This window comes from Marmota flaviventris, chromosome 15, assembly GCF_047511675.1.
Source record: "Marmota flaviventris isolate mMarFla1 chromosome 15, mMarFla1.hap1, whole genome shotgun sequence".
Lineage (NCBI taxonomy): Eukaryota > Metazoa > Chordata > Mammalia > Rodentia > Sciuridae > Marmota > Marmota flaviventris.
In genome coordinates, this window is record NC_092512.1 from 9565345 (window position 1) to 9591509 (window position 26165).

Here is a 26165-nt window from a genome sequence, read left to right on the forward strand (position 1 = left end):
CTGGGCTGGAGCAGGCGGGGAGGGGCGCGGGTGGGAGCGCGGAGGAGGGAGGAGGCGGTGGCGGCGGCGCGTGTGGCAGGCAGGCGGGAGGGCGGGCGGCTGGCACCGGGCTTGTAAATAAACTGCGATGCTGTCTCGGGCTCGCCGGCTCGGGTGCCGCCGCCGCCGCCGCCGCCCCGGAGCGCCGGTGCCAGGCTCCCGCCGCCGCGCGCCCTAGCGCCTCCGCGTCCGCATCGCGCGCCTTCGCCGGCTCCCCGCAGCATCCGGCCCGCGCCCCTTGGGGTCCCGCTACTGACCCGCTCGGGATGTGACCTTCTGACCCCCCACCCGGCCTCCCGTGCCCCCCGGGGGGCCTCCCTTTGCCTGCTTTTGGGGGGGTGGGTGGGGAGGGGCGCGCGGATCATGGCATTGGAGTTCCTGGGCTTGCAGCTGCCGCCGCCGCCTCGTCCACGCAACCCGAGCGCCCCTTCTTCCCCAAGCAGCAGCGGAGAAGGCGAAGCGGCCAGCGGGGGCGAGGCAGATGGGGCTCAAGGCGCGCAGGGCGGCGGGGGCGGCTGGCGGCGGCGGCGACGGGGGCGGCGGAGGCGGCGGGGCCGCTAACCCAGCCGGAGGGGACGCGGCGGCGGCCGGCGACGAGGAGCGGAAAGTGGGGCTGGTGCCCGGAGACGTGGAGCAAGTCACCTTGGCGCTTGGAGCCGGAGCTGACAAAGACGGGACCCTGCTACTAGAGGGCGGTGGCCGCGACGAGGGGCTGCGGAGGACCCCGCAGGGCATCGGGCTCCTGGCCAAGACCCCGCTGAGCCGCCCGGTCAAAAGGAACAACGCCAAGTACCGGCGCATCCAAACTTTGATCTACGACGCCCTCGAGAGACCGCGGGGCTGGGCGCTGCTCTACCACGCGCTGGTGTGAGTACCCGGCCGCTCGGGCGCCCCTCGGCGGCGGCGCATGTTGGGGTTCGGGTGGGCCTGGAACTGAGGAAGTCTCTGGGGCTTTAACACCTAGAGGTGCTCTCCCGCTGAATGAGGGCCTGCCTGCCCTGGGTGCGTGTTTGTTGTGCCTGTCTGTGTGTCTGTGAGCCGCTTTCCCGGTGTTGGACACCAGGGCTCCGAGGAACCAAGCGTGGTTCCCCAGCCAATTTGGAGATAGGACTGGCGTGTGTGCGCGCCAATGCCCAATGCATAGCACCTTCTGTGCTGTTGGTATGGAAGCTTAAAGGAATTATGTGCTTCCCCCCCCCCCCCACCTAATTAACCAGGGGTTGAACAGGGTAAAACCAGTCCTCCCATTAGCTCTGTTCCTGCTTGGGGTGGATCCCTCTTTTTAGGAACGCCAGAGTTTAGATGACAGGTCCTGGAGTTGAGGATGGGAGTGGTGCACACTGCCCACAGTGGTGTGTGTGTGTGTGTGTTTGTATGTGTGTGCATGTATATATACGCGTGTGTGCATGTATTGCACACAAGTGTGTGTTGGATGTGTGTGCTGCCCTTCTTAGGGATCCATTCTGGTATAGGAAATAACCTTGTGTTGCTCTCTATGGAACTTGGACTGGACCAAATGCATGTCTTTGGGTTTCTTTTATGGAAATATGAGGGGTGTGTGTGTGTGTGTGTGTGTGTGTGTATGGGCAGGTGTTGGGGCATAATGGAGGGGGTTGGGGCTGGGGATTATTTTGGCTGGAACATCTCCATGATTTGGGTTCTGATATTCCTTAAGCCTCAACTGCTGGCCCCTCTCCTGCTTTGACTGTCCCCAGACACTAGGGTTGTTGGAGATCTGGTCTGGAGGTTTTGGCTCCCCCCAAACTCTCTCTCTCTCTCTCTCTCTCTCTCTCTCTCTCTCTCTCCCCCCCCCCCGAAAGAATTTCCCTGCCTGTCAGGAGGTAAATGCAAATACATGGACAGAAGGAAGATGGAACTCCCTCTTCACCAGGCACTTAGCATGGAAAATCCGCCTGTATTTGGGGAGTGGGAGAGGTTGACATTGGAGGTTCTTCATCTAGGACTGGCAATCCTGACTGGCAGTGTGCTCTCCAGGGCTGCCAGGGCATTTCTAGCTATGAACTGAGCTTTTTTGGAAGCTGTATGGACTTAGCTTAGCTTTTTAGGAAGCTGTATGGCAACCAGGGTTTGGCAGGGAATTGGCCATAACCTTGACACCATCACCCCCTTGTGCCTTAAACAGTGGACTTTCCTCTCTGGTCTCTTTCAGTTGACCCATGACTTACAGGGTGTGGGCTCAGGGAAGGTTGGAGTTAGTTACTCTGTCAATATTCCTTACTTGCAGTGCTTTTCCTGATTTGACCACCAGGTGGGGCATCCACACAGGACCTCAGACCTAGCAACAGGTTTCTGCAGAGAGGTTATCAAAGCCAGGGTGGGTGCCTCCCTGGAAACTGAGGAACCAGTGGAGAGAGAGTGGGGGATCCTGTGGGTTTGGAGAAGTCAAGCTTTTGATGTCTGTGTACGTGTATTTGCAGGTGTTTGTAGCAGTCTGGCTGGAGAGAGGCTCAGCAATTATTGCTCTTTCATTTGCTCATTTTAGGTGGTAAAAAAGGATTAAAAAAGTGCATTCACCTGTCTCTGGAACATTTTAGCTAAATTTAAGTGAAGCAAATGCTGAAACGTGTGATAGTGTAAAAAATAAAAAAAACAAATTATTAGAGTACACAAAAGTATAACAGATCCCCTCGTCCTTCTACACATACTATGCAGTACATATTGGCTAGCTTCCAATCTTGGGGTCCCATCAAAGCTTCTGGTCTCCCTCTTTCTTTTCCCACCTTTTGTAGCCAGGGTCCTCTGGCCATATCTGGCCCAGTCTTCAGAAAGGATGGCTAAGGCCAGTTAGTGTCACAGCCTCAATCTTATCCTCCCTTAGAATTACTGTTTCAAGGTGCACATTTAAAAGTGCCCAATCTCAAGTTTCCCAGAGAGGACTCAAGATTTAAGATTTAAGACCATGCCTAGCCCAGCACATTCATTTAGGAAAATGCACTTATTTCTCCTTATGGGGGATGGCATGGGATATGATGGGTGGTTGCTGGAATTGTGGATTCTGCTAAATTGTGGGTTGTAAAAGAAAACTCAGGTAGGGTCGCCTTTGAACCCCTGCTGTTGAGGCATGCTTGGTAAGTGGTACATCCTATATCTTTCCTCCACCTTCAGACAAAGTCCAGTCAAGTGGACATAACTGAACCTTTCATTGATGATTTAGGATTTTGCAAGGCATTGGAATTTGTACTGGAAGCATCCATTGTTCTGTTCTGGGCTGTGGCTAATGGCAGGAGGGCAGGAGGAGGCCAGGAAATTGGGCTGAACATGGGCTCACAGTCTAGTACATACTTTTTTTTTTTTAATGAACCAGATTCACTTGAGGAGATTATGTTTTTTTTTTTTTCTATTTCCCAAAAATAGAGTACAGAAAACATGGAAGTCAATCAGACTCCCACCCTGCTCCCTTTGCCTTAAATGCCCTGGCTATGTGCCTTCACCTTGGCAGCTCTAGCACCACCACCTCCAGGAAGCCTTTCCCTGACTCCACAGGCTGGGCTAGGCTTGGCCTCCCCCGCTAGCTGTAGACTTTTGCACAATTCACATTGGATTGCCGCGTTTGCTTGTCTGCCCCACTGAGCTGGGAGTGCCTGGAGAGTGGGGGCTGTGCTGTTCTTTTTAGCATCCTCAATTCCCGGGAGGCAGTGGAGCCCATGGTACGTACTAAGTAAGCATTTGCTGCATGGCTGCATGGAGGAATTCTCTTAAGATCCTGGCTAATCAAGACTTTGCCGGCACAGTTTTGCCATGATCACAACAGCAACAAGTAGCCAGAATCAGCATTACAGGATTTTAATCAGGAGAGCAATCCTTGGGAGTCTTGCGCTGTGGGAGCCTGAGCTTTAACCAGTGAGGCCACTCACAGCCCTGCTTTCCCATCTACGGCTGAAAGAGATGCTGATGTTAGGGAAATGCGCTGTGCTTGGAGCTCACATCTGGACTTTCAATCTCTGTGACTTGCAGGACCTTCGCTAGGATGACCTAGAAGCTGGGGGTGATAACACTGCCTAGCATTAGGGAGGGGTTACTAGAAAGGTTTTTAAAGAAAAGATTGTATGTCAGTGTCATTAGCACAGCACCAGACACTCAGCATTCATTGGTTGATTCTGAATAGGGTTCTCTTGAAAGTCATCTAGACTGTGTGGGTCCTGGGGGCTATTTGGGGACTGCCCCTTTCTAGCTTGTTAATGGAGCGACACTGGCTGCATCTTGGCTTGTCACTGGCTAGGCTCTGCCCAGGCACCCGGCTGCCCTGACCATCTCTTTGCAGCCAGCTGGGTGTGATCACGAGTGAGTACTCACCTATTGACAAACCAAGGGAAATGATCACAAGATATAGCCACTGATTGTTTTCTGAGATTGGCTGGCAGGTAAGACTAGGTCGTGAGACACAGGACAAGAAGCTGTCCTGGAATGCAGAGGGCCTGGCTGATGGCCTCAGCATGGGGATTTAATAGAGGGTAATCAAGGGTAGAAGGTGGACGTAGAGCACCCAGGCACGTCTTTGTAGGCTTTAGTAAATACTTCCTCTGTCTCACTTTCCCTTTGAATCCTATTTAATCTTCCATCTTCCTGCGTCCATGCACACTCCCCTTTGTACGAGTCTCATTTTATTTTTCTCTTCATTTGGCGAACTTCTGGCCTTCCCCCTGTCTGTCTTCTCGAGGACATTTTCAAGCCACTTGGAAGCAGTGAAGAAGCCAGGTGAGGGGTTGATATCCCCAGCCCTCTGGCATCAGATCTCCAGGCAGTAATGAAGCCCCACATGTCCAGGCTCTCTCCTTGTCTGTGAAATGGGCTCTCACCGGGTGGCCAGTGCTGATGGGGCCGAGGTGAGCGCTGCTTCTTTTTCACCAAGGAATCTGAGGTTTCTGAGAAGGTATGTGGTTTTCCAGGGTCGTGGAGCCTGCTGAAGTGGCAGAGGTCTGAGCCCAGCAGGAATCCTGGTCCCTGCATGGTGTCCCTTCACCATGTCAGCCACACAGTGAAAGGGAACAGAGAGGGCTGGGCTCTCCGGGGTCAGGAGCTTCCTAGCTGCATTGCTGACAAGTTCCCAGGGGAGACAGCTGCCGCTGCTCTGCAGACCACTCTTGGACAGCAAGGCTTCTCCAACTCTGCCATGCCATGCGTGGGAACCACCGAGGCAGAAGGGACCTTGGGACAGGCATGGGGCAAACCCCACTTGAACTGAAGTTACCAAACTTGTGTATAATGAGATGAACTAACCCTGCCCTCTCCTTAACCCGGTTCAGTGGATATGTAAACATGCCTGCAGCAGTACCCCAAACAATGACAGACAAATGCAAAAGGTGGGGTGTCCAGCTAGACATCTGACCTGGTCTCTTCCAAAGGGTCTGTGTCATCAGCCAGCTGACCAGCAGAAGAAGAGGAGGAGCTGTTTCAGTGAAAGAGACACAACAATCCTTGATTAGCTCCTGGATCAGAAAAATAATTTAAAAAGGACATTATTTTAGGATTTGTTAAGAAATTTGAACATTTGTTCCACATTAGATAGCATCATTGTATCAAAATTTAATTTCTTGAGAGTGATAATCATATTGTGGTGATGTAGGTAGATGTTCTTCTTTTAAATTCTCTTTTGTTCTACTTTTCAAAGAGATGCATGGGGTAGTGGTTACCGTCTCAGTGTCGGCAACTTTCACAGAGTTTGGAAACTGTAAATGTGTGTGCATGTGTATGTAGAAGGTGCATGCCCAGAGGAGCAGGGGGAAGAAGCAGAAGTATTTAAATAAATAAAATAAAATGTTTTAAAAAGTGGCAGAAATATTAATGATGGTGAATCCAGGCGAAGAGAATAGATTATCACTCTCTAAATTTAAAAATGGTTAGAATACATTTTTTTAAAAAACAGACATTTACACACACAACACACAAAGCACACTCATGAATACCGATGACTGGCAGGTGGTGTCCTCAGGTGGGTCCAAGATGAAGCCAGGCTGAGAACTGTCAGCTGAGGGAATGGGCTTTCTTTTAGATTTTTTGGTCCTGTATGTGGGCCATGTCACCAAGCCCCTCTCAGCCTGGGATGCTGCCCAGGTAATGACAAGCCTGTGGCCTGGAGGTGCAGCCTTTCTTGGAGGTGTGCCCTTATTTCTGTTCAAGGCTGCACAGGCCGAGACGTGCCAGGCTTGAGCATGGCTGAGAGAGTGAGCTGTGCTCTTCTCTCTCGAGAGAGACTTGAAACAACGAGGCTTAAAAAGTCTGGCAGGAGCCACAGTAGAAGGCAAAGGAGGGACCCAGAGGAGCAGGAAACGAAGGCACCGTAGTTTGAATCGTAAATGTCATGAAGGCTCATGTGTGGAAGCCCTGTTTCCTGAAGTGCAGCCATTGGGAGACGGTGGGACTTTTGAGAGGTGGGGTCTGGCAGGAAGTCTGAGGTCATTGAGGCATGCCCTTGAAGTGGACCATGGAGAATCGTGATCTCTCTTCCTCTCTTTCCCTCTTTTCCACTCCCTGGCCATGAGGTACCAGCCTTTCTCCACCTCACAGTTCCTCCATGATGTGCTGCCTGGTCATAGGCTTAAAGCAACAAGGCCAATTGATCCAGGATTGGGACCTCCAAAACCGTGAGCCAAAATAAACCTTTTTTTTTTTTTTTGTAAGTTGATTTTATCAGGTATTTGTGACAGTGATGGAAAGTGGACTAATGCAGAAGGCCTTGTTCACCTCCTGTGTGTATCAATGGAAACTCCTTCAAGGGAGCTTTAAGTAGCAAGAGAAGAAATGAAGGTATCTATTCTTTAGCCAATTAATGGGTAGTCTTCTTCTACACAGAGAACTGAATGCTAAATTCAGTTCAATTCAACACTAAATTATCACTTGCATTATTTGAAAGACCCCTACTTCAAATTTGATTGATTGTTGATTGCAACGCTGGAGATCAGACCCAGGGCCTTATGTACTTAGGCAAATACTCTACCACTGAGCTACACCTATAGCCTCTCATTTTAAAAATTCCATAAATGTTTCAGAGTTTTATAAGTCAAGCACGATCTTCTGGTTTTCCCGATAGTCAAAGTCTTGCTCTCTTTTTCTTTTTTGTCTGGGTCTTGAGGTTTTGCAGGATGTGATCAGGATCTGTTTAATCTTTTAACAACTGAGACAGGGTCAAGAGAAGCAAGGGAAGTCTTGCTTCAAAGTCAGCCTTCAAGTGTGGCCTGAGTGAAGATGCTTTCAGCTCAGTGCTCTGGGGACCTGTTTCAGTGTGGCCCCAAGCAGCTCGGGTCTGTCAGAAGTGACTGACGAGCCTTTGGGAGCATCGTGCTTGCTATGTGACTTGGACACTCACTTACCCACAGTCTGTGAAGGGCCCTGTGGTGAATCCCATGAGACAGGGTGTGAGAGAGCGTTGAAGCTGCAGAGAGGCCATGCTCAGAGGGCATCCTCCTAAAGCTGGAAAGACCAGGTGGGCTCCATGTTGGGGCCTCATCTCTGCTGGGCTTCTGCTTCTGCCACACAGGGACTTGCCATGGTCTGAGTGCACCATCACATATAGTCATGAGGAGCCTATTAACCAGGTAACTTTAGCACCTTTGTCTAAAGGGGTCCACTTTCCAAAGATGATCACCTTTTGAGAAAGAAGGGTTTGGAGATACACAGTGGAGGTCAATATGTCCCTTTTGGGCCACTTCTGGTCTTGCAGATGTCATATACCTCAGTCTGTTGTTACTTCTGTACCAACCACCACAGATGGGCAATTTATGAAGAACAGAAACTTATTTCTCACTGTTCTGGAGACAGAGAATTCCAAGATCAAGGTTCTGGCATGGTCCTTCTTTGTGAAGTCCTGGTCCCTGTTTCCACGATGGCGCCAGGTAGGCTGTGTGCTCCCGAGGGGAGGAATGCTGTGCCTTCTCGAAAGAAGGTGAAAGGAGGAGCACGCACAGCCTCTCAGATGAAAGAGAGGGCTCTTTTCACTAGGGGAGGCGCCCTTATGCCAGGAGCAACACTTACAGGTCCCACCTCTTAGTGCCATCACATGGCCATTTGGTTTCAACACCAGGATTCGGAGAGGACACATTCAAACCCATGTCTGCATCACAGGATGCAGGTCAGATCCATGCATGGTGTAGAACTTGTTGGGAGGGGCTTTTCACCCTGCCACAAAAGGAATAAAGGAGTTTGAACAGATTTCTTCAGAGAACAAGTGACGTTCTAACTCAGGAACAAGATTGCCTTTTGCATGTCATTTACGGATAACGAGGAAGTCTGAATGCCACTGGCTGGTGGGGCATCCCCTACTCAGGCTCCGGCTGGCTTTTGCCTTGGAAGGTATCAGGGCTGGTTTCCCCTTTCCTCCCCCTCTCCCCCTGCTTTACTCCAGAATCATGTGAAATCATCTCAACTCAGAGAGTAGAACAGGGTGTTAAAATAACCAGCGTATTAATAATAAATATGTCTTCATTTTTAGTTAATGATGTCACACCTGAGCAGCCAGCTGATTCATGTCAGGGCCACCTGCCTCATAGATTTAGTGACCATCATGGTTCCAGCAAGTGCCTTTCTGCAGTTGACCACCTCTGACTCTCTGAAACTGGTGCTTTTGAGCTGCTTGGCCTTTGGCCCCCGAGGTTCTTGGCCAGCTTGCCCCAGGGGCTTAAGTTCATTTCTACCTTTATGTCTTCCTGGGGTCTGGGGTGAAATCTTATCTGACAAGACTTGAAAATACTGAGCTAAGAGGATGTGCTCATCCAGTGTGGCCATCTGTCCTAAATGGAAAATCACTTAGTGCTATCAAGCTATTTATCTCTCCGCTCCTGCTTTTTCCTAAAATCCGGCTTCCGTTTTGTTGAGCCTCACATATATGGGTTCTGATGCTTCTCCCTGGTGATGCTAGTCCAAGAAAAGTCGCAGACCTTCATGATCAGCAAGTCTGATCAAACTCATCAGGCACAGTTACTGTGGAATTTATAGGCTTGGCATAGAGAAAGGACTGAGTGGTGGATTGCAAAATCCGGAGGCTGTCAGAGGTGGAAGGGCCTGCAGAAAGCAAGAAATTGGCCTAAGGTCATGCCGCTGTCCAGGCAAGGACATAGACCAGGTCTCCTTCCAAGGCTGGCCTCTCCTGGTGGTCCTGCAGCAGCTGTGCATGAGGGATCAATCTTATCTAAGGCCACATTCCTTTTGGGTTTGCAGCTCTCTTAGGATCAATCAAATCCCATCCAAAGTACAATTTTACTTGAAGAAATTTTTCACTTTGTCTCCAAAGGGCTATTCGTTCAGAATGTTTTCTTTTACAGGCAAGAAGGATATTGCTCAGGGCCACACTTTCTTTTTGGTTCTTGTGGGTTGTTTTTGAATGAACAGAAGAAAGGGTAGGAGCCGTGCAGTCTGCTCAGGCATCGTACTTGGCTCCTTGTGTACTTGACCTTTGGCCAAGGGGGCTTTCTCTTCCTGCTGAAATCCTAGGGCTGAGATCCCCTTTTCTCTCTTCCTCCTCCAATTCAGTCCTGTACCAAGAATCCTCTTCCATAGTCTCTGGTCTTCACTGAGTTCAACTGAGTCTGAGCACTCAAAACTTTTAAGTTTTAGGCACTCATTGCTGGTTACAAAGTTACTGTTTTCATTAGTAACAGTCCCTGACATCTCTGGGGTGATTGCTGGGTGCCCTCAGGTAAGCATTCTAGATGATCCTCCTAAGGTGTGGTGGAGGGTGCAGGAAACTCTGGCCTGAGACCAGGAAACCCAAGTTCTCACCTTGAGTTCTCTACTGATTTGCTTTACAGTAAGAGCCTCTGTTTCCTCATCTGAAAAATGACCTAGTACCCTTGGCTTCCAGGTCTTGAAAGGTTACCTGAGGTGATGACCGGGCTCCAAAGTGTAGTGGCCCAGTGCTGACCCCACTTTAGTTCGGGCCTCCCAGAAGCCCACCCCAGGCAGAGGTCGGTGCAGGCCCCTGTGTTTTGTTTTCATTTCCTCCTTCCAGGAGTCTGTGCAGACCTTCTCCCCCAGTCACCCCGCCCGTGAACCTTAAATGCCACAGGTGCTCTGTGTCCCTTTATGAACCATGTATTTCTGGGCTTGAGATGCAAAAAGAATTAGACTTTTCCCACCCCATCTCCTCTCCCAAGAGCTGACCTTGCTCCACCTGAGACAGGACAAGCCCTGTTGAGAAGGTGTGATTTAGGAGGTGGTCCCAAGGGAGAAAAATGGTGAAATAAGTAAAATTGAGGAAAGTGGAGGAAGTAGGCTGAAAGTCTGCATCGTGAAGCAGGCAGCCGGGAGGGGTGCCTAGGGTCAGGGCGCCTGCAGAAACCTTCAGAACCCTGTAGAACCTTGCAGTGAGGCGCCCAACAGCCTGTCTGAGCCTTGAGCTCCATCTGTCCATCACTGCTCCCAGAAGCAGAGAAATCCCTCAGACAAACTCACAGGACAAGTGCAGAAGGTGTCTGAAGGACACCTGTGGCAGGTGCTGGAAGTGAGCCCTGAGCAGGGCCAGGGACCCCACAGCAGCTGTCCTGGTTCTTATGGGAAGAAAACCTCGTGACGCAAGGTTCACAGGCATGACTGTGTCCCACGGTGGTTCTTGGAGGAGGTCCAGGGATAAAACACATCCTGGTGGTTCCTCATTAATTAGGATCATCATTCAGGGGAAAAAAAATCCAAATTAAAAGTATTTGCCAGTTGTGGATCCGAAGCCTCTTTCCTGAGGACAGCTGCCCTTCCTGAGCTCTCGCTGGGGGCCAGGGCTGCAGAGTTCTCAGCAGCACCCTGAAACCTGGCCACCACCTGCCCTACCTTTTGGGGTAAGAAGCTGTCGCTGCTGAGGTTATGGTGTTTTACGTAGCACGAATTCTCACCAGAAGACACTGGAGGGACCTTTCAAATGAACCTGGCAACTCCAGTTCTGCTGCCACTGTCATTCTGCATGGCTTTCTGACACATTCAAAGAACGAAGCCTCTTACTAATTTATAACCTGAGAAGCGTTAGCATTTCAAAACAAGATTGAAATAGATAGATTCTGATTGTTCTTGCACATCTTGGGAAGATGGCAGCACCCTGGTTGCGAACTGTGATACTGTGACTTCTGCCCTTCACCTTAGTTCTGGGTAAGCATTCTAGATGATTCTCCTAAGGTGGGGTGGCCTGGACACCAACCCAGGCTGTCACCTTGAGTCCTCTGCTGGTTTGCTCCGTAGTTTCTGTGAACCCTTTTGCTGTACACGCCCTCAGGTATCTGCTGGCCAGACTCAAGATATGCTGGCTGACCACCTGGCTCTGATTTCAGGCCTCGTAGATAAGCAGGCCTTGCTAGCAGTAGGGAATCGAGAGGTGAGCACAGCAGTTCTGTCCTTGAGGAGTCCTGTGGAGAAGGTCGGTGACTGCATGGCCGTGCAGTAGTGTTGGCATACACGGAGCCTGCAGGGAGGTCAGCTGAAGTTGTTGACACAGGGAAGGTTTCCTTCAGCAAGAAATAGATTTCACTGCCAGGCGCGGGGGCACACACCTATAATCCCAGCAGCTCAGGAGGCTGAGACAGGAGGATTGGGAGTTCAAAGCCAACCTCAGCAATTTAATGGGGTTCTGAGTATTCAGTGACACCCTGTCTCTAAATAAAATACAAAATAGGGCTGGGGAAGTGGCTCAGTGGCCGAGTGCCCCTGAGCTTAATCCCCAGTACCAAAAAAAAAAAAAAAATAGATTTCATCATGGGTGTAGTGCTGGATCTCTCCTCCTTCCATGTGGGACCATGACTGTGTCAGGCACTTAGAATCAAAGGTCTGATTTGTCCTCACTGAAGGAAAGGAGCTGGACTTGTGGAGGGGAAGTGGCATCACCCACCTGAAGCAGGGTGGGCTGGGTTGAGCTGCCTGGAGAGGCTAGAGACTTGCTTTTCAGCTCTATGTTTTCCATATGCCGTCCTGTGCTCCCCGCAGTCCAGAGCCTGGTGCAGTGTATGGCACCCAAAACCTGGCCACCACCTGCCCTACCCAAGTGGACATGACGCCAGCCCTCAGGACTGTGTGGCTTCAAGGGCAGGAGCAAATGTGGGTGTAGATTCAGTGCTGGCTTTGAATCCTGGCTGAAGCATGTTTTAGCCCAGGAACGTTGAGTCAACCACTTCCCCAGCCCAGTTGTGATTCCTTGTCTGCAGCATGGCATACACCTGTCCACACAGTGAGGACAAAATCGAACAGCACTATTACAGTCCAGAGCCTGGTTTGGGCTGAGGGTAGGTGTTGGGTAAATGGCCATTACTTCATTCTTTTGTAATTCTGGTAAGACTAGAAGGATTTCAGTGAACAATAGGAATATTGAAGTCCACATTGGGATTTCTACCCTAATGTTACATGGTCCTGAACATGATGGAGTGCTGTCTGAATGTGCAAGTTCTGATGTGCTATTTTGGTGAAGGGAGGGAGTTCACATTGAGAGAAAAAAGGCGGTATGGAAAGAAAAGATTCAACTCCCTGGTTTTCTAGTTTTCTAGGGAAGCAGAGAGGCTAGGGAATCACTTGCCAGGCCACGTGCCCTCCAGGTGGCCCAGAACTGGGTTCATGCCGTCATGTTAGACTTCCGAACACACTGCACACACTGTTACCCACAGAGAAGGGGAAGAGGGCTCTCGAGGGTTTGGACTGCACTTGGGCAAGTCGCTAGCCCATTGCTTCCTGAGCAGATTGCCGTTTTCATCTTATGGGAGATGCGTGCTGGAGAAGGCTCCCGGGTCTCTGCTCTGGCTGCTGCGACTGTGCGTCAGAGTCAGACTCCTGGAGCGTGGACTTGAGACTCCACTGCAGGTTCCTTCTGTGTCTGAGTGTTCCTCTCCTCGTGCGTTCTTAGACTCCATGTCTCATTCCAAATGCTTTATGTCATTTCATCCTTTTTCTTTCCTACCCATCATTGTATTTTATGTATTTCCCCAGTGTTGCCACCGCCCCTTCGCAGGAAGAGGCTCAGAGTTGGCACATCAGAGGAGCACAGGAGACACTGCCAGGAAATTTGCTGAGGGAAGCCACGCAGAGTAGGTTCTTGAATCCCACCAGGTTATTCTGGGTCATTTCATAGATGTGACTGTTGTGGACCAAACTGTGAGTCTTCCAAACCACAGGTATTCCATTTAGTTAAAATCTGACAAGAGTAAAGGTGGTTATGTTTTGTGTCTTCCCTGAATGCAAAAGTTTGGTGGGTATGTTCATTGAGCACAGCTTCTATACATATGTGTTTTGGAGGGAGGTTAAGAGAATATTCTTCAATTTTCAGATTTTAACAACAGTGATAATAATAATAATAATAATAATAATAATAATAATTCCTTCTATTTTTATTGACTGCTCTGTCCAGGAAACCAGATTACCCAGTAAAGACCCTGTAACACTTTTATACCTGTGACAGCACGGGTATAAAGCTGGCCTGTTTGGTCAGTGGGGACACTGAGGTTCTGAAGTGCTCCCAGCCTCAGGTTTTACAGACGGGAGGCTGGGAAGTGGCCTCGGGTGTTGGACCGTGGCAGTGTGGCATGGCTGGCCCTCATTCCACAGTGCAGCTGACAGTTGCCAGCCGCTGATTTTCTATTTTGCCAGTTGTTTTGTAAGGAAATAAAATTATGTGCCACAAAAATTTGCCATTTAAAAGTGTACAGTTCACTGAGTTTTAGTAATTTACAAGGTTGTGCAAGAGCTAGTCAATTTTCACAGTTTACACTTGCCCTTGTGAGCCAGGATTCGAGTGATGCTATTAAACACAGTTTTTGGGCTCCTCCGTTTTTCCCATCCATGAGAAAGAGCATTTGTGAAATTTAATAGGTAGAAGACACTGTTAAGAAAATTAAAAGAAAGTCACTGGCTGGAAGAAGTATTGCAAAACGCATATCTGATCTAGGATTTATATCAAACATGCAAAGAACTCTTAAAATTCCTCAAGAAAAAAACTTCATTAAAAATATACAAAATATCTGAACAGAGGTCTCTGCAAAGAATATATGCAGATGGCAATTAGGCATATGAAGTGATGCTCAATGTCATTTCATTAGGGAATTACAAATTAAAACAAGAATGAGAGATTAGAATGGGTGTGGTGAAAATCCAAAACAAAGACAATGGCAAATGTTGACAAAGACGTGGAGCATCCAGAACTCTAACTCCCTGCTGGGGAAACGGAGTAGCAGAACCCTGTGAAAGTCAGTTTCTTCCAAAGCTGAATATGGTGTTACCATAATGTGCGGTAATTATGTGCCTCATTATTTACTCAACCTATTGGAAGTCTTGCATTTGCATCAAAACCTTCATGCAAATGTTTATAGTAACTCTATTTGTAATCACCAAAATGATGTGGCCAGGATTTCCTTTAGTGGTGAATGGATAACCTGCTGTATGTCCATGTGATGAAAAGAAACAAGCTATCGAGCTGTGGAAGACATGAATGAACCTGACGTCCCTATGCTGTCCTCAGACTGACAAACCTTAGACGAGAAGAGGACGTGCTGTATGATTTCAATCCTATGACCTGGTGGGAAAAGCAAAACTGTAGAAATAGAATTGTGAGTGAGTGTAGGGGCTGGATGGAGGGGTTGGATGAGGAAGCACAGGTGATATTTTAGGGTAGTGACATGGTCCTGTATGGTGCTGTAATGGTGGGTACCTATATGTATTAGTCAGCTTTTTCCTGCTGTGACCAAAATACCTGAGAAGAATAACTGAGAGGAGGAAACATTTATTTTGGCTCCTGATTTCAGAGGTTCAGTCCATGGTTGGCTGACTCCATTGCCCTGCACTGGAGGTGAGGCAGAACATTAGGACGGAAGGGTGTGGTGGAGGAGAGCTGCCCAGCTCATGGCAGCCAGAGAGAGGAGAGAGAGAGAGAGAGAGAGAGAGAGAGAGAGAGAGAGAGAGAGAGAGAGAGAGAGAGAAGGGGGAAGGGACCACACCTCCAGGGACCTCCAGGCATATCTGCAGTTACCACCCAGTAATCCATTCAAATTATTAATCCACCAAATCCACTGAAGCTGTCACAGCTCTTACAGTGCAGTCTTTTCACCTCTGAACATTGCTACATTGCCCAACACATGAGCTCATTGGGAGAAATTCTTAGATCCAAACCATAAGAACATATGATTCAGTGCATTTGTCTAAATCCATAAAACTATGTAGCACAAAGAGCGAGTGTTATGTTAGTGAATTAAAAAAAATAAGGTCAGTTAGGAAATGCTTTAAAGAAATCTCTTAATGTTGTATGTCCAAGAGACACGGTTCAGGTTCCCAGGAAATGATATAGATGGTGACAGGAGACTGTCTGGAACAACCTCATTGAAGGTGATGGAGGAAGAAGGTGCTTACTTAAGTAACTTGGCAGTAAGTGGCATCTATAAGACTAAAGGTGAAAAGGAACCACACATAAGCACTGTACTGTCGTGGATAAAGTCACTTCCCTTGAGGGGGGGAAAGGTCAGAGGCTCTGTGACTATCATATGTGCTTGCCAAAATTGAATGATTAAGCAAAAAACAGGTATGGTGGGGGTGAGCTATCTCACTGTTGAAGTGAACATTTACAGAAAAGCAAGAGAAATTCTAGATTATCCATGTAGTGATGGATCAGAGTTGGAGATATACATATGAACTCATTTGTTAAGCTTAATAGACATACAGATGGTTATGCATAAAAATCCTTATGAATACATGGGTCTGCATGGCATGGGATACACACATCCATTTCCTCAGCTGAAACCAAGATCCAGCTCTTGGGAACAACTAGAACACCTTCACCTAGATCTTGATTTCTAATACCATTTCTTGTCCCATTGTGCAGGAAACAGGTATCCTTGAAGGAAAGGTTGATCCTAAGACAGGGCAGGAAGTACACAAGAGGAGCCTATGGTCTCTCTTGGTCCTAGAAAATGAGGAAGTACTTTCAAGACTCCCACATAGTAGAGAATGTTCCAAGGGGGCATAGGAGCCAAGTGGAAGGGCTCTCAAGGGCCAAAGCTGGAACAATTTGAGAAAAAAATATCAAGTTGTATTGGAGTATAACCAAAGTATAAAATATATATCCCTGAGCCCATGCTGACAAGAATAAATGATGAAGTGAATAAATGGGAGAAGAGTCAATCTCCTGTGAAGGATTCCAAGGAATTTATGCAGGTTTCTTACACTCATGGAGGCAGAGCGTAATCCGGATGGCAGGTAGTGACTTCCTTCCAAAGAGGAGGTATAGAAAAGAGAGTACAGAAAAGAATGACTAGCGAGGACCTTGACAAACACCACCTCTCACAAGCTAGCCCAAGACAGCAGCGGCAGTGATTAGTCACGTTGATAATAGGTGTCCTTGACGTGATGTGACGAAAACGGCACTTTGCTATGGTTTCTTCCCGAAGCCCAACACTTCAGTTTGATCACGGAGAGGCATCATTCAAGTTCCAACAGAGGAGCTTGCTTCAAAATACCTGCCCTGTGTTCTTCAAAACCATCCAGATCATCCAAGACAAGGAAAGATGGAGAAACTGTCACAGGCCAGAGAAATGTGACAACTAAATGAAATATGGTGACCTGGGTAGGGTCCCAGGAGGAAAGAAGGGGTTAGGTCAGAGCTAAGGAAGTTGGACTAAAGTATGAACTTTAGTTAATTATATGCATCTGCTTTGATTTATTAATTATAACCATATAACCAACATACCAAACTTTTGTAAGACGTTAATCATAGAGAAAACTGGATGTCGGTTATGTGGGAACTCTGCAGTATTTCTGTAAATCAACAATTGCCCTAAAACTGAAGCTTAATTTAAAAAAAACAAAAAACAAAAAACAATTAATTGGTGGGTTTGTTAATGGTGCAGATGTCCGGCCTCAGAACGATTGTAGATGTGGGAGCTCAGCCTCAGACAGGTGAACACATGTACCCTGTGTCCCACAGTTACTGAGTGATGTATCTGAGATTTGAACCCAAGCCACCAGGTTGCAAAGCTAGTCCAGCTTTCTCTGTTTCCTGTTTTCTCTCTTACCCTTTCCTCTGCCTCATTTGATTAAGTGATGCCCATGATGGAGGGTTTCCTGGTTGGAGTCCAGGTTACCCTATGCTCCATCAGCTGGTGCCACTAGCACCACACTTCTTGTGACCATGGCAGGAGGAGACGGTAAGCTTTCCCTTATGTTCCTCTGACCAAAGCTGTATGGCTTCTGCTTTGGACAGTGAGGTAAAGCCAGGAGGACCACAGTTATGGACTTAGAACTGGCTGACCTGGGCACTACTGTCAGCCAGAGAGAATGGGTTCTGTTAAATGAGAAAGATGAAGGAGGGGCTCTGGATGGGCAGCCTGTGCACTCGCCATGTTGTGGTCACCAGGATCCCATGTCAGGCTGGATCAGTAAACAGGCACCGTCATTGTCCATCTTCAGGCCCTGCCTGATGGCTGCTGGACCTGGCTTTTGCAGAGAGGGCTTTGGAGTTGCTCCTTCACTACCTTCCTACCCTGAATTACTGAGGGTGTGAGAGAAGGTTGCAGAACCCTGGACAGCATTGTGGCCTTGCCCAAAGCAGCTGATGAGCTAGAAAGAAATGAGTGGAAGTCACTTGTTTGTCTGATTGACTGATGCTACTGTAGTTGGTTGTTGGCAGGTGAGTGAGAGGTAGGGAACCTTTGGGGATTTCTCACCATGGGGCTGACTCACCGTGCACCTTGAGGGAGGCTGTCTTGTGCCAGGGGGCATCTGAAAGGACCTAGGACCAGCAGGCAGGGTTCCTGACTCAGATAATCAATGGAGGGCTTAATGTTTGCAGGTATGGGTCAGAGACCTCGCCATCCACACAGAGGTGGAGGTGCAACCACCTGGGGGACAGAGTGGCCTACCAGCCGCCGTGCAGGCTCTGCCCTCAGGGATGGGGGTGCCTCCTCCTTTTGCCCCCCATGTTTCCTCCAGCCAGCAGCCTCACCTTCCTGGGCCTCAGGTTCTTTGTGGGTAAAGGGGACCCCATGGCTGCTCCCCTAGCCTGTGGGAGCGCAGGATGGCACGCTGGCTGCACAGCAGCTGGGAGGGCACTGCGATGGGAGTGGTAGGAACTCTTACACAAGGACAGATTGGCACGCAGGCTGCTAGTGAAAATGCAGATGGACCGCTGTGGGTGTTCCGAGACGGCTCTGGCAGGCTTCCTGGAAGAGGCAGCCTTTGATGCAGGAGGGTGGATGGAATGGACCCCAGGGGCCCTGTGAGAGATGTAGGCACAGGAATGACAGGCAGACCCGGGAGATGAGAACGTGGGGCAAGTGGCTGAAGTGTGATTCTTTCCCAGGACAGCAGCTGGGGGCTGTTTGTGTGGGCGTGTGGCAGGTGGAATAGCTCATTTGTGAGAGAATGGAGCTGTGGATGGCCAGATAACTTTTCATAACTGGAGTTGCTGTGTGACCTTGGACAGGTTCTCCAGTGTCTCTGTGCCTTGACTTCTTCCCTGAAAAATTAGGTGGTTGGACAAATTGGGGAAAGCTATTAGTACCATGGATAGAACCATTCCTCTTTACTGCACAAATACTTGGCTGGCTTGCGTGGTGGAGGCCAGTCAGTGGCCAGGCAGGGCACTGTGGGGAAAGAACTTTATTAAGCAAGGAGCTAACTGATCACAAGATGGTGGACTCTCGTCCTAAGACTCATCTTGCCAGGAAGCTGATTTAGGAGTGGTTTGTGTAAGAGGTGGGTGACCATAGGCCAGGTGGAGGGTGTGTCCAGATGATGCCCCCCTGAGGTTATTTGAGTTCTGCAGGTTAGGAAAACAGTGGTTATTTTTGTCAAAGGCCATCATTTCCGGGGCTGTGCTTGTCATGGGTTAATTTGCCCACATGCAGCTCCTGACATCAACCTGGTGGACAGGCTCCAGGGGTAGCTGCCCAGTGACCCCACTGCTGATCACCAAACATGGGAATAACAGAAAATGCACTTTGCCTGGTTATTGTGGGACAGTGGTCAGGGGAAGTTGAGCATGGACTTCGTCTGGCATGCCATTGGAGACAGCCAGATTGGGCCTTAAGTCCCGGCCTCAGCACTCACCCGCTTTGCAGGATGTCCACATCCTGGTCCCCGGCCCAGCAGTGCTACTAGAGCTCCCTGATTGTGACCGCACCACCGCAGCCTTTCCTGAGGTCCCTGCTGGCGTGGTGACATCCTAGTTTGAGAACCACTAGCCTCTGGTCTGTACCACTTCTTGTCCTAGAGGCCGCGTCTCTGGGTAACACCTCTGGCCCCAGATTCCCGGCATTCTCAGCAGCGACAGTGAAGACCCCGCTGGCGCGATCTGATTGGGAGAAAGGAAGAATTGTTTTTTTGAGCTCCGAGCGGCTTGGCCCAGGTGGAATACCTACATCCGTCATCTCAAAAGTTAGACAAAATAAGTTACCGAGAGGAACCACAGGCGAGGGCGCACGGGCGACACACATGCGCCACACATGCGCACACTCCTGGATCCCCGAGCTCTGGCGCTGGGAACATTAATTAGTGTCACTGCTTGAAACAAATTAAGCTGGGGACCTTGTTGCTTCCATCTGGAAAAAAATAACAGCGGTGGGAAATGCTGACTGCAACAGCCGAGGCGTCGTGGGCTCTTCCTGGAGCCCAGCTTCGCGCAGCCCTGGGCAGGGCGGCCTCTCCGCAGGTGCGGGACGCGGCACTCCTTGTCGCCTGGACCTGGGCACTGCTGCGTGGCGCAGCCACGAGGATGGTGTGGAAACGCGGCTTGTGCTTCAGAAGAAAAGGCGCCGGTGGGACAGGGTCCCTAGATCCCTGCTCTGTGGCCACAGGCGGGTTACCTCTCTTCTCTGCATTTCAGTTGACTCGTCTGCAAAATGGGCTTGTTGTTAATCGCCTCCACCTCACAGGGTGGCCGTGAGGACAGCAGAAGTTGAGAAAGCGAAACACGGACAAGAGCACTGCCACAAGATGCCATGAATCATCATCGTCATCGTCGTCATCGTCGTCATCGTCAGGTCCCCTAGGATTCTAGCTATAAAGAATGCCACTGCAAGAAATGAATAAATCCAGATTGGGGTACAGAGGTCTTGGTGGGTGCCCAAGCACAAGCAGGCCCTCTTGCTCCATTTGGTTGTCTAATTGTAGTAAAATAGTGAACTGGGCAGTGTGGACCATTCCTGGGGGCACACGCTCATCGCCCTGCAGCCAGCGCCACCGTCCCTGGAACTCTTTCCTCCTGCCCAGCTGCACCTCTGCCCCAACGAGGCCTCCCACCCCTCGCCCAGCCCCCACAGCAATCTGCTTTCTGTCTCTGATTCTTGACTAAGCACAGCGCAGGCGTAGAGTCACGGATCTGTCCTTTTGTGACTGGGTTAGCTTGCTGTCCTCAAGGTTCACCCTTGTTGGAGCCCCGTCAAATGCCCTCCCTGTTTGCGGGTGTGGTAGCCTGTGTGTGAGCCCCAGCATCCATCACTTTTCACCTGGGAGGCACCCGCCTTTCAACGTTCATGAAAAATACTGCTGCAAACAAGAGCCAAGCTCCATCTGCATGTCGAACCACGTCCCAGGCCCTCCCTGAGGCTTTTTGTCTCCTCAGGTCCATTTCATTTGCTGCCCCATGGTGGGCAGTGGGGAGGAAGGACCCTATGAGCAGAGACCCTGAGATGACCACTTGGCGGCTGGGTAACTGGGCGACTCCTTCATTCCTGTGATTCCCACCTCATCAGGACAGTGAGGTGCTGAGACAATAAAAGGAGCTCACTTATGTAAAGCTCTTGGAGCAGGACAGACACATCTAAGCCCCATAAACAGGAAGCTGCTGGTAAGAATGCAGTCCTCCAGGCACATTGTACACAGTGTGAATCTCATTGTGACCCAGTGTGGAGATGAGAAAATAGAGACTCAGAGAGGTTGGGTGGCTTGCCCAGGGACACACAGCTGGCAGGCCGTGGAGCTGGGATGGAAACCAAATGGACCTGGAGACAAGCCCTCCCAGTCCTCTTCTGGGTGTTTCTCCCTGCACACCAGGGCTCTGGATTCTTGTGCATTAGGTTGTTTTGGAAGGGTCTCTCCTGAGTCTTCCAAGCAGGCCGTGGGTCTCTGGCAGAGAGGATTTGTTGATTTGCTGTGCCGGATGCTGCTGGACTTGAAGTCCATGTCGAACACACACTGTTGACGAATCCTTTTGGCCTCACGGTGTAGGAACTGACTTCCAAACAAAACCCCAGATTTGAACACAGGATTGAAAGCCACTCTGGGAATTCTGTGTGCAGCTGGCTTCTGTGTAGACCGTGCAAACAGGATCTGGCAGGGGTTGGCAGCCAGAGAAGGCTCTGTCTTCTCATTGGTCGGGCCAGCTCCTCGTCATCTCACAGCCACCCTTGCCAAGTAGCAAGAGGTAGCCAGAGTGTGTGTGAGGTAGGCTCACATCTGTGCTGGAGGCCGTCAGTAAGCAGATGCAGAGGAACTGCCATTCCTGCCGCAGAGGAGGCGGTCAGCAGGTGTGGAGGGCAGCCAGGAAGGAGCAGGAGGCTCTGAGACTGGGGGCTAGGGATACCATCCGTGTGAAGCAGCTTGTCAGGGCAGGGCAGCCCCTGGGCCAGGCCCAGCCCTGTGGTGGGAGGAGGCAGAGACGTGGACGCAGCTGTGCTCTGGTTGCGGGCTCCAGGAACCTGACTTTGATTCTGGGCAGCCCAGCGTCTCTGGCCTCCCTTGCCCTCTGGCTTCCGCTCTTGCCCATTCTTTCTCCACCTGGCAGCAGGGTTGTCTCTCTGCAATGTGAGTCAGGTGACTACCGCTTCAGCGACTGTCTGTCAACCTTGAGCCTGTCTCTCCAGCAAGGCTCACACCTCCACCTGGCCGCTGCCCACTTCCCCCGCCTCTGGAGTTCCCAGCATTCCCTGCACCCAGCTCCCCGCAGCCCTTCCCAGAGCATCCCAGGCCCGCCTCCTTAGGGCCTGGTGCCTATCAGTTGTGCGCCTGGAAGCCTGCTCCTCAGTTCTTATGGGACGGCTCCTTCGGGTTCCTGGAGAGCCCTCTCTGGTCAACCTCACCCCATACTTGTTTGTATTCTTCAAAGCACACCATCAGAAGCTGTTACTGTCAAAGCTGTACGTTGTGTGTTTATTTACTTGTCTCCCTTCATTAAACTCCAGGGGGGCCAAGACTGTGTCAAGTTTGCTGTGGTGTCCCCGGCTTTCAGCTTGGGGCCAGCCCATAGTGTTTGTTGACTGACTGACTAAACTCAGACTCACAAGAATGTGCCTGGAGGAGAGGGGGGAGCCAGAGGATGACCTAAAATTCCTGTCGTGTTAGATGGACTCAGTCTGCGTGGCTTGAAGGAGGAAGTGAGGAAGGTGGTGAGCCTCCATCTGAGAGACCCCAAGTCCTACCCTGCGGGTAAGGGGCTGTCCTTTCTCCAGTGGTGTGAGTCAGTGGGCAGAAGTAACAGCAGCAGCACCTGCTGTGGACCCAAGGACTTGGACCTGTGGACAGTTAGCTAGTCTCTTGGAGAGCAGGGGCACCTCACATGTGTAGAAGGTTCTAGTGGAGGCAGTGAATCAACACTTTCATGGAATATTATTCAGCCTTAAAAAGGAAAGGAATTCCGACACATGCCACACTGTGGGATGAGCCACGACGACAGAACATCAGGTGCCATAAGCCAGGGACACAAGGACGAGGACTGAGATCCACCATCGCATGCAGCCATGGTGTTCATAGAGGCAGGAAGTAGAAGGTGACTGCAGAGGTGGAGGGAGGGGACACAGAGGTGCTGCTTCCTGGGGACACCTCATTTTGGGGAGATGAAGACATAGAGTTGGACAGCGGTGATGGCTGCACATAGTGTGACCGTGGGTGACACTGGGGAACTGTGCACCTAAAAGTCCTTCAGTGGTAACTTTTGTGTTGTGTGTATTTTGTGACAGTAACAAAGGACCCACCGCGTGCTGTAGTGGGAGGCACAAGCTGCAGCCGGGACTCAGACGCTGTGACTGCAGGGTCCCCTCCAGCTGCAGGCTGCTGGGCTCTGTTTGGAAGCGTTCTGCTGTGGCATTTCCCTGCCCCTGTGGAGCCTGAGCCTCTGCAGCCCCCAGACACGCGGTTCCCATGGCACCGGCCTGCTGCAGGGCCTGGAGACATCCGTTCTCGCCAAGGCAACGGAGAGAAGTCACAGCTGAACCTCTGAACAGTGGTCGCCGGGAGACACCTGCAGTGACTCTGCAGAATCCCACCCAGCGGCTCCAGGGCTGCAGTCCTCTGTAAAGCGGCCCTTCTTCTGCCTTCCCGGGTGGGTCTCTGCCTGCTTCATGGCCGGGCCTTCCCCTCCCCGTGCTCACCCTTCTCCTGCACAGCCCCTTCGTGGACATTTATAGAGTGCCCACTGACTCCCTGCTCCGAGGACGCGAGCTGGGCAGCCAGTCACACTAATAGGATGCAGAGTCCCAGGCCTGCGGGACACACAGGAGGGACGGGGAGCATCTGCCCGGGGTGGGGAGCATCAGGGAAGTCTTCCCAGGGGGCGTTTCTAGAGTGGGATCGAGAGGGGTGAGGAGGGGTTCTTCAGAAAGGCCCAGCGCGAAGGGCAGCCGTCATGTGGATAGCTCCCGAGGATCTCACTCCATCCCTCTCTGGAAAGAACTTTCTACCTCAGTCCCTCCCCCCATCCTCTACTGCCCCTTTTCTTCCACCCCTTCCCTTTCTCCAGTTGCCTGGGGAGGGGCAGAGAGAAGAGGAAGGGGATGAGCCCCCAGGGCGGGAAGGTCAGCAGGAGAAGGGTCACTAGAGCCCCTGCCTGTCTGTGACTCAGCCTCGCCTGCCTGTGCCTGGCTCCCGTGGCTGTGGCCTGTGGGAGACCAAGTGACCTCAGCCTCGGGCTTCCTATCCAGAAACCAGTTCTCGTGCCTTCTCTTGTGCAGCCTGTGGCTGGGACTGCTGACTGGAGTGGATTGGACCCTGGGGACATCCTGCCTGGGGGTCGCTGGGGGTGGGGGCACCATAATGAAGGGAAGAGCATTATTTTCCTGGAGGCTGGGCTCTTGGCCATGGCTGTGGTGTGAACTGGCTGTGGTGTGAACTGGCTCTGGCCTCTGTGATCCCTGCCCAGCCCTGGGTGCCCGTGGGACTTGGAATTGACTGGTCAACATTCACCTCCCACATGTGGCCCTGTTTCCCACCTGGGGACTTTATCCCTCCCTACTCAACCACATTGTTTGGGCATCCTTGTCCCCTGTCCTACTGCAGAAGTGGATCCCCCTGCCCAGTAATGGCCACAGGAAAGAGCAGGTGGCCCAGTTGGGTCCAGTGGAGGGGAGATACCAGCACTGGGAGGGTCTAGAGAAGTGGAAGAAGGAGTGTCTGAGGGTGAGAAAGGGGCATTTTGGAGGGGGCTGGCATTGAGGGAATTGTGGGAGGCCGATTAGAGCCCCCAGGGAGGCTGGGGCGGGCCTGGGGGAGGCTATGGAGAGGGGAGGTTGGGGAACAGAAGGGGGCCCTGCAGACCTCAGGGAACATTCTAGTCTGATCTGAAGGCCACTTGGTCCCAAGCTCAGGGAGCATCATCGGATTTGTGTTTTGCAAGGATGACTTTGCCACAGCTGGAGGAGGGGTGGCGGTGTGGGAAGACATGTGGCTGTTACACAATGTGCTCCAAGATGGCAGCTCAAGTTCAGAATGGGGCTGTTTAAGTAAGCTGCTGCCTTAGTGAGGAGGTTCGTGGGGTGCTGTTTCCCATGGAATCTCTGCTCGAGTTCTGCTGAACTGCATTTCGTTATTCCCACATCACAGGTGAGGAAACGTGCTCAGAGAGGTCCAGTATTTAGTTTTGAGTCCCATCGCCGCCACAATAGTGGACTTCAGAGCCTGTCTGCCCTTGCACCATGGCAACACACTCCGCTCTCCAACCAGCGCTGGCCCTTCTTTTTCTCACTCTTGTCTGCAGCCTTTGGGAGCCTTCAGGGCCAAGGCTGACATTTGTGTTCAAATGATTTCCTTCCTGCTCACAATAAATGCCAAACTGAATGATGGAAGTGATTCAGCAAGAAATAGGATTTGAAGGGGGAAGAGCTGTGTAAAAACATTTGCAAATGGATTAAAAATTTGAGTCCGACAGCCCCTGCCAACAGACTTGGAAGTTTGGGAGATATTTTTAGACCATGAAATCCAAATGGCACAGATCGTGGGTTGGAAAGATGGAAATGCAAAGAATAGTTTGCTAGCTGTGGCCAGAGATTGCTTTTTGCTGAGTTTCTCCTTAGCTATAAAATAACAGCATCGAAAATGCAGAACCCCCTGGATGCATAGCTGTCTTTTTTTTTTTTTTTCCTGCATCTTTCTCTTTCTGCATCGGTGCCAGTGCTCAGCTCCCTGTTCTGGGGGAAATGCCTGGGGGGATCTGGCTTTTGAACCCTCTTGACTTTTTTGGAGGTTGGTAGCAGAAGCCCCATTTGAGCCAGCTGAGTTCCTAGGGACCTGTTGGCTCATGAACCCCAAAGGGGACAAGGAACAGGAGTGAGGTGAGGGTTTCCCTGGGGCAAAGGGTGCCTGCAGTCAGGGTTGGCAGATGACCTGATGTGAGCTGTCATCTCTGCTTCTCCCTGTAGACTGACCATGGCTGGCCAACTGCGGTATCTGAGCTTTCTCTGTCCCTAGGGACTGGCCTTGTCTCTCTGGTTCTCAATATAAGGACTTAGCTGGGGCCGCGGTGCCCTCTGTTGGGCCCTCACCACCTTGTCCTTGAGGGCAGGGGTCATGAGAGTGTGATGGCGAGAAGCTCCAGAGAAAGGGAGGAGTGGAACCCACCACCACGGAGCTGCAGGGAGCCTCCCTGCCCAGGAGCTGCACCTGCCCCGACCTGGGTCCTCACAGCCAGCCCACCACGAGGTGCCAAGAGGGTCCGGAGACCTGGGGGGCAGCCAGGTGACACAGACTAGATACAGTTTCCAGTTGCTGTGGGTAATTTGCTCAGGGCCAGCTTCCCTTTCCATCCCTTAAAAATGTTTTACATCATTTTTATATTCGTCCAAGGAATCCACGCATATAATTCAAGCCCCAACCATACAGGCGGGTTTAAAGTGGACACCGCAGCCCTGCCCTCCCTGTGTGAGGCCAGCCCTCCCCAGAGCAGCCTCTCCCCCTCCCTCCCTCCCTCTCTCCCTCCCTCTCTCTCTCTCTCCCTCCTTCTCGGAGCCCCCGGTGGTTCTCCA

General features: G+C 51.0%; 1 protein-coding gene across 1 annotated transcript in view; it reads left to right on the top strand.

The window, feature by feature from the left end:
• The first annotated feature begins 520 nt into the window (after positions 1-520).
• The window catches only part of Kcnq3 (potassium voltage-gated channel subfamily Q member 3), a 290879-nt gene continuing 265234 nt past the window's right edge, over positions 521-26165 (top strand). Inside the window, exon 1 of the mRNA XM_027949261.2 lies at positions 521-906. Coding sequence (XP_027805062.2) covers positions 521-906 — 386 coding nt within the window. The remainder of the gene's footprint in view (positions 907-26165) is intronic.